At 42.7% G+C, this 9,094-nt stretch overlaps 1 protein-coding gene across 1 annotated transcript in view; it reads right to left on the reverse strand.

The window, feature by feature from the left end:
* LOC141088938 (sulfate transporter-like) overlaps nucleotides 1-3,596 on the reverse strand; it is a 31,046-nt gene extending 27,450 nt beyond the window's left edge. Inside the window, exon 1 of the mRNA XM_073575182.1 lies at nucleotides 3,551-3,596. Within this exon, the coding sequence (XP_073431283.1) occupies nucleotides 3,551-3,559 (9 nt within the window). The 5' untranslated portion in view covers nucleotides 3,560-3,596. The remainder of the gene's footprint in view (nucleotides 1-3,550) is intronic.
* Nucleotides 3,597-9,094: the final 5,498 nt, after the last annotated feature.

Below are 9,094 nucleotides of genomic sequence, written 5' to 3' on the forward strand. Positions count from 1 at the left end.
GCTCGTGGGCTAAGTATATGGCAGGGTGGAAATGATGGCAGCGATTGAAGGCAGAGAAGGGTTTGTCGGTCGGATGAAGAGTGGGGTTGCTGTTGCATAGGATAGGTCAGGCAAGTAAGTACAGAATATCGGTATCTGTTTTTAATGATCACATATCTACCTTAGCATTCTTGTTTAAATTAACCAGAAAGAAGGATATTACTAAGGACTTTGTGGTCACACAGTCACTTAAGGGTTAAAGGAAAGGCCAGGTGGTTAGGGACTAGTGAAAGCCGGTCTTTTTTGAGTCATTAGGAAAACTTTTGATGGTACTGAGAAAAGTTTGTTCGTCAGGATAAGAATTTGTATTGTTTTGTTTGGCGTCTACATTAGCATTTTTTGGGATCTTTAAAATTAGTGAGTTGGTAAGTAACAGTGGGTATAGTCAAAGCGGCCTGCAGTACAGGGAAGTGCTTTGGGAGGAAGGGATAGTTCATTGTTTTTTAAGAAAGTCCAAGACAGATTATGGGTTAGAGGCCGCAAAATTGAGTTACGAGCAGTAGAAGGACTACATGAATGCCCAATATCTTATATGAAAAGGGTTAACCCATGGTCTCTATTAGTTCATGAGAATGGTTTGACATTGTCGCAATTTCAGTTGATATCCATTTTCAAGAAATGTTTGATGTGTAATGGGGAAGGCAGGTTAAATTTTAGGCAGCATTCATTCAGAGTAGGGATGGCCACTGAATCATCTAGATGAGGTTTGACCCCTGACATGGTGAATTGAATTGGACATTGGGAGTACAAGCTATTCCGTTTGTATGTGTGTTCAAACATGTTATGAAAAAAAAGTTCAGACTTTGTTTCTTAGTATTCTAGCGTTGACATTTTGAACTTATTCTGCTCTTTTTTCAGATTGACCACTGCTGGTTTGGTTTGTAGCCCCTCTTTTGTGTTATGGGGAGTGTTAAGGGTGAATGTCAGGTCAGATGATTGCCAGTTTGGACTCCCTAGAGAAGAGGTGACGGTTTGGTGAATCGGGGTCAGTGATATGTTATGGACCATATTTATGCCTGAATTTTATTCCCATGCTAATTTAGACAGGCCTCCAGATATTTTGCTGAGTCACGTGGATGAAAACGACATTGTTGCCCTGCTTGCATGGAAACATGGCCACTCCACTTACCTTTGAATATGGCTCGGGCAAAAAAAAATTGAGATGTATCCTGCTTTCCTTGTAGGAATGGGGCCATTTTGATAAGGCATCAGGATTTATAGGTCCATTTTTGGGGGCACTTTTGTCGCTTATAGGTATCGATATATAGGCCCTGGGTTTAAGGGAGAGCCTGGAAAAGGCAGTCAGGGTGTGGAGAGTCATACATTGATGACGTTTTATTCATGCATGTCATGGCGGGATCGGGTATTTGGAAAGCTAAGTGGTGGTAAGGTAAAAGGTAGGCTGGGGAGCCTGTTTTGGAAGAGTGATCTCCCTCCTTTGACAGATGGTAAGGGATACTCAGAGTCATTACTAGGCTAAGGTCTCAGAGGAAAAATGTATGGGTCACCATTCAGCAGGAGGACCCCTGAATCAGCACATTGCCGTTGATGTCAAAGAGGATTAGCTGATGGTGACAGGACTTTTTTGATGTGGTTACTTCCAAAGACCGTTTCCTCATATTCAGATTAATTAATATGTTCATTAATATTTTATTGAGAATGCTAATGTTATTTAATTAAGGCTTCTGTGGCCATTTCATCCAAGCCACAGTGTCTGTCATTACTGAGTAGAAGGAGATAAATACAGTTAAAGAGAGATTTTGGAAGGTGGAGGTTATTGGGGCAGCTTTAGTTTAGAGGGCAAGGATCAGTCATTCTTTAGTCATAAAAGATCCCATATAATTATTTTGTATTTCAATTTGTAAGCTTACAATGCTATAAAAGCGACTTTTAGAAGCCAGAATTGTACTGTAATTATCTATTAAATATCTCAGAAACTAGAACCAATCTGGCAAACCAAAGTCATAAACTTAATATAAAACCGTACAGGCATCGCTGGCACAACAATCACTGTATACCAGTGTAACCTATGCAAATCTAGTATCCAGCTTCCATATCTAAAGAACATTGTCATTAGTGTAATCATTATAATTTCAAGGCATTATCATTTAAGACTTTACCATTTAAAAAGTCAAATAGACAAATTATCCAAAATAAAACAACAGAGGATCTATGGAAAAAAATGGGAATAGGGTTATGTAACTAATTCTGCACACTAGACAGGAAAGGCTAAGATCTCTGATGCAATCACAACTTTAACAGAAACTGCAAACCTAAAACATAAATGTGCACAATATTTTGTGAATTATCTAGTTCATTAATTGAACCAGTCATATGTACCAAGAAGTTACAGTCACACACTCACACCATGACTCACTATACCGTGAGCGGCTGTTGTGCGAATATCAACTTTCATTGACTACACTGCACCACTGTAAAGACCGAGCTGTCAAAGTGTTGGGGCACGCTTATAGCCACTGCTCAGAGTATAGTGAGCAGTGATTGTAGCCGCTCTGTTCCCACCCCTATGACTGAAAACCAATGGCTTCCAGGACGGAATTAGTTAATTTTCAGTAAGGTGGAAATTCAGCATTGTAACGCTATTTATTAGCAGATTAGCCCTATATCTGCAGATTAATATCGCTTTCATAGGTGACAGGTCCCATTTAATAATTAATATAGAGTAAGTTATATAATTGTTTAGTGCAGAAAATATTAGAAAAAAAGGTATAAATAACAAATATATAAAACCTTTAATTTAGATGGATTTTAAAACATCTCTAAATTAGATTGCCTTGTGCATGGTTTTTGAGGCCCATATTTTGCAAGAGCCTAAGTACACCAGAGAAGGAAGAGCCAGGTCACCCCAGTGCATAAATTTATTCTGTTTATGTTACCAACTTGAAGCACAGCATATGTTAAAAAATATACAAATCTCCAAATTTGCCTATATGGAAAGGGAATATACAGAATTTATTTGGCTTTGTGAAAAAAGAACTGATAGACTTAGCATATAAAGATAGCTGAGTAATTAATAATTCTAACCTATGTGAAACTAGAAGTAATACATTATTGTATAATGAAAAATTGAACGATAATACCATAAATGCATAGGAAAACCAGCATCTGTTTCTAACAGCAGCAAGCAGAGCTGAGCTCCAATCGCTACTGTTAACCATTTAGATGCTGCTGTCAATCTCTGGCAGCAATATTTAAATGGAATGGTTCCAGATTATAACAGTGGATCAAGTTTTAATTTTAAGGTCTGTTATATAATCAATTGATATAAAAAAACATTTAAGGCCTACAGTTCTTTCTTTGCATAAGTATAGTGAAAGCTAAAGGATGTCTGTCACTAAGAATATGACTTGAATTGTTGTAAAATGATCAGTAGTTAATTACCAACAGGGGGTATTATTGTGTTGATATACATGAAATATATGAAAACAAGAACAGGACAGGAACTTAGCGTAATCTGTTCCTAAGAATATGTGTCCTAATAATGACTAACCTTCTCCATGGAAATGGAAATTTTGTCTAGTTCAGTCCAGAGAATTGGTAAGACAAGCCTATGATCTAGTGTGACTCTGAGACAAATTTATAGATCAGCACTCGAGGGTTATTATTGAAGGAACCAATCATATTCAACTTATGCAAAATAAAAACAAAAAAGCTGCCCATTCTGGTTTAGACCATCAAAGTGGAAATAATGTTTAGCCAACAATAAATTTCTGTTAATCAAGATAAGATTCCATGTAGATTGTCTACAAAACAAAAGTGTTTGCTATCTTCTACCTCCTTTAATAGGCAATTGAAAACCTTGCATGTGTGGCCATTCAGCATGATAAAACTTAGGTATAAGATATAAAGCTTTCTTTAAGACATTATATTGCTCAAGATGCAATTATTTGATGATAAATAACAACAAAACGATGATAATAATAATAATAATTCTTTAAAGTGTACCTGAGAGCTTATGCATGCTGCCAATTCTATGTGCAACACGTATCAGACACTGACTGTATCATCTCAGCCAGGTATGTTTAACTCTGAATTAGCATTCCAGAAAAAAACATGTCTTAAAAGCCACTGGAGACCAAGCCACACCACTGTTAGCAAGTTGGACAGGAGGATCCCTGGACAGGGCTGCAATCAAAGTGGCCGGGACACCACTATTTTTCCTGGTGTGCCGTCCCGTCATTACACAAGCACGTGTCGTACATTTCCCATGCCCTCAACAATGCCGTTACTGGGAAAGTCCACCTAACAACGGACACGTGGACAAGTGCTTGTAGGCAGGGATGGTACATCTCGCTGAGAGCACACTGGGATAACATAGTGGAAGCCAGGACCCAGTCGGACCTTGGGATGGAACACGTCCTCCGGATGCCGAGGATTGCGAGCCCTACGTCAATCAGGGTTACCCCCACAGTCTAGAGCTCCTGCACCTCCTCCTCCTCTTCAACCTCCATCTCCGAAATTAGCATATCAGTCACAAGCTCTAGGCACTGCAGGACTGCCTCAGCCAAGCGGCAACAGGCTGTGCTGAAGCTAATATGTGTAGGTGACAAACCGCACAATGCTGAAGAGTTGTGAACAGCTCTGAAAGAGCAAGCAGATCTGTGGCTGACACCGCTGAACCTATAGCCAGGCATGGTCGCTTGTGACAATTTCCGGAACCTGGTCACGGCTCTGAGTTGAGGCGAACTCACACACGTGCCATGCCTGGCCCATGTGCTTAACCTCGCTGTTGAGTGGTTTCTCAAAGCCTACCCGGAGCTGCCAGATTTGCTTGTCAAGGTACGCTGCCTGCGTGCCCATTTTAGAAAGTCAGCTCCACCTTCAGCCACCCTTGCCGTGTTTCAGCAGTGTTTGCAGCTTCCGACTCACAGACTGGTGTGTGATGTGACTCCACACGCATTTGAACTCTACACTGCAGATATTGGAAAGGATTTGTGAGCAGAGGAGGGCAGTTGATGACTACCAGTATCAACATGGCCATCGCTATTTAGTGCAGACTCCACACATAATACTTCATAAGTGGAGATGGATGTCAGACATATGTACCCTCCTACAAAATTTTGAGAGCACTCCACCAAGATGGTGAGCGGCGATGAGGCCATAAATAGCGTCATCATCTCGCTTCTCTCTATTCTGAAAAGCTCTCTGCACACAATGAAAGAGGATGCATTGCAGGTGGAGCACGATGAGATGGAGCAAGAAACCATACAGGGTGATTACAAACAGCCCAGCCTCATGTCATCCCAACGTGGATTGGTTGAGGAAGAGGAGAAGGAGGAAGAACAGGAGCTACTTTCATGTGCTATAGATGGTACTACAAGCACAACAGTCATACCATCTGTTCAGCGTGGATGGCCAGAGGACAAGAGGAGAAGGAGGACAGCATGGTCAGTCGTCCTGTTGGTGAGAACACAAAAGTCTTGCATGTTACCAGTCTGGCATGCATGGCAGACTTTATGTTGTGCTGCTTTTCCCGTGACCCTCGCATTATCAAAATTTTTGGTGACACTCATTACTGATTGGTGACACTTTTATACCCACGCTACAAGGAGAACTTTCAATCTCTTCTTCCAGAGGCAGATAGGTGTACTAAAATGTTGCAGTACCAGAGGGCCATTGTTGTGAAATTATTTAATAAATTCCCACCTGAAAACGCTGGCAAAAGAGGTCACAGTTTATTGGACAACCAAGGAGTAGAAGAGAGAGAGATGCAACTCCAATCCAGCAGAGGCAGAGGAAGACTGGCAAAGTTCTGGGAGAGTTTTCTCAGACCCTCCCATCGCCCTGGCCCAGAGGAGCGGGGTACTCTCACAAGGAGTGCAAAGTTTGGGAAGATGCTGAGGGAGTACCTTGCTGACCGCACCAATGTCCTCCGTAATTTCTCTGTGCCTTTTAATTATTGGGTATCCAGGCTGGACACGTGGCATGAACCGGCTCTCTACGACTTGGAGGTCCTGGCCTGCCCTGCCGCTAGTGTTTTGTCACAGCGGGTTTTTTGTGCCGCTGGTGGAATTATAACTGATAAGCACATCCATCTGTCAGCTGAAAATGCTGACAGGCTGACTCTAATAAAAATGAACAAGGGCTTGATTGGGCCAGACTTCTCTGCACCACCGAATAACAGCGAAACATAACCTCCAATACAGTGTCTTTTTTTGGGAGGTGTATTCCCATGCACCTCTTCACACTCACACATGGGTATACGCTTCCTGATTTTGGCTATTTGGTGTCAGCCTCCTCCTTCTCCTCATCCTCATCATCCACCACCACTATATCACCAGGGTGACCGTGGTCCGTGATGCAACACCCACATTATTGTGATAAAGGGTGTTTTTGATGCCCTTTAAAAAAATGTTTACACAATATGTTGATGTGTACCCCCCAGGGGAAAATGTTTTTCAGCCCATACACTTTGTGTATGGGCATTACAAGTATGGGAGACCCGCTCCTTTAAACTGGGAAAACATTTTTCAGAGGCCATCCTCCACGTTTCTACAAACACCACCACTTGATCACCAGGGTGAACGTGTTCCGTGATGCAAAAGCTAAGTAATCTTTTTCAAGGGTGTTTATGATGCCCGTTCCAAAAATGTTTACACAGTATGTTGAGGTTTACCCCCCCAGGGAAAAATGTTTTTCAGCCCATACACTTAGTGTATGGGCATTCGAGATTTAGGAGACACGCTACTTTAAAGTGGGAAAACAAATGAATAATGTGAACTTGATTTTCATGTGGCCATCCAGTATGTGTGTTCAGTAGAGATGAGCGACTTTTCCTTTTTTCGGGTCAAGCCGGGTTTCATGAAAATCGACTTTCTAAAAAGTCAGGTCTAACGAAATCGGCCGACTATAGGGAAAAGTCGGGGTCCGACTGAAAGACAAAACCCAATGCAAGTCAATGGGGAAGCAAAGTCGTCAGGGAGTGGAAGACAGTAAACACACCTACAGTGCCCATTTCAATGCCAACAACATCAATTCTTATTACTTAAGCTTGGCAACCTTAATTTACTTTATAATAATAGTTACACATTGAAAACAGGGGGTTATTTGGCTAAAGTTGTGGGGGGGTAGGGCTGGCACCAGGTTTTTGTGTGCCCTGGGCAATAGAGTGTCAGTGCGCCCTTTTAACACATACCACAATTCATAATGCTCCGATACGGCACAGAAATATAGGTATAGTACATTGAAAAATACTTCACTGCTTACATGACATGACTGATATCTAGTTTAAATTCTACAATAGCTCAAAAAATGGACAGTGTATTACTCCATACAGGATTATGGCCACCACCTAGTGCGCCATACAGAATAATGAGCCCCATATATTTCTCCATACAGAATAATTGGTCCCATATAATGTTCCATACAGTATATGATGAGCTCCACATAATGATACAGTATATGCTGGTCCCCATGGATGATGCTCCAGTGTGTTATGGCCCCAAATAATGCTCCATATATAATGGGCCCCATTTCTACTGCTCCAGTGTATAATGGGCCCCGTAAATGCTGCTCCAGTGTCTGATGTCCCCCATTTGGAATGCTCCAGTATATGTTTGTCCCCATGGATGATGCTCCAGTGTGTTATGGGCCCAAATAATGCTCCATATATAATGGGCCCCATTTCTAAGGCTCCAGTGTATAATGAGTCCCGTAAATGCTGCTCCAGTGTCTGATGTCCCCCGTTTGGAATGCTCCAGTATATGATGGGCCAAATGGATGATGCTCCAGTGTATGATGGGCCCCATATATCATTCTCCAGTGTATATTGCTCCCCAAAAAATGCTCCCAACATTTAAAAAAATTAAATACCTCTCCTTGCTGGGCACTGCTCTACTCTGGACTCCTCAGCATTGCCATTTTAAAGCTCTCTGCACTTGTACTGTTTCGGTAGAGAGCATACAGACGTGATGCCATCGCACTCTGTAACCTGAATGTCACTGTCAGGAAAGGCGGAAGATGTCACGGCGGTGGAACAGGGAGAGCTAAGTATTGCAAGTGCTGTGGCCCTGAACCAGCATGGGGAGCCCACTCGTGGGCGACGGCACTGGCACAAGGCCCCTCATAGTACGACGGTATGTCTGACGGTGAGTGGGCCCTCCCACCGGCAGAGACACTTTTGCGTACTATGAGGGGCCCTGTGCCACTGCCGTCGCCCACGAGTAGGACCCCCCATCTGCTCAGGGAACTGGCACTTTCATCTGCACCTTCCTCTATGTCACCGTGTAAGGTGGTACAGTATGTGTGAAGGGGCACCTGAGTTTCATCAGTGTCACATTCTGGCTCTGTAGAGTGCGAGGGGAATGTCGTGCTGTGGGTGAATGTACCAGCAGAATCATCTAGCAGTGGCTGTGCATCAGTGCACTCCATCTCCAATTCATGTTGGACTGGGGAATTCCGAATATCACTCGATAACACAGGCATAGCCTGTGAAAAGAGCTCCATGGAGTAATCTGAAGTGTGGGCTGCCGCATCCTTCACTTTTAGTGGGAGTGAAGGAGACAAGGAAAGGGGTGGTTCCTGACCAGAAGCCTGCACTGACGACTCAGTGCTTGCATTTTTTTAAACTTCAGAAGAGGAGGCGATAGAGCTGGAGGCTTTTTTGGCAATGTAAGGCAAAACCAGTTCCTGATGCTCTGGCTTTAAAAGCAGTTTACCTACTCCCAGAAAAGGGAGCCTTAAAGGCCTTCTTGTGCCAGCTGATGATGCAGGCTCAACACCTCCTACCTTAGCTGCTATTGTGCTTTTGGCAAAACCAGCAGATGCACCACCATCACCATCAGTACCAGCTGGCCCCCCTACACCCACGTCCGCGGCCTCTTCCACCATACGTAATAATTTTTGTGAAAATGGACTAAAAATACCAGCAGATATATGGTACTGTTTCAGAAGCGGACAGCTCTATACAGTTAGGGATAATTGTAAATCTCCGTATATATTTCATGAGTCAGTCACAGATGGTCACATGCTCAGTATGGATTAGACAATAATATAAAAATTTGCAAAAGGGTACAGTATCACTAGATGCAAGGTA

Source organism: Dendrobates tinctorius, unplaced genomic scaffold (assembly GCF_039654945.1).
Source record: "Dendrobates tinctorius isolate UK_male_01 unplaced genomic scaffold, ASM3965494v1 ptg000043l, whole genome shotgun sequence".
Taxonomy (NCBI): Eukaryota; Metazoa; Chordata; class Amphibia; order Anura; family Dendrobatidae; genus Dendrobates; species Dendrobates tinctorius.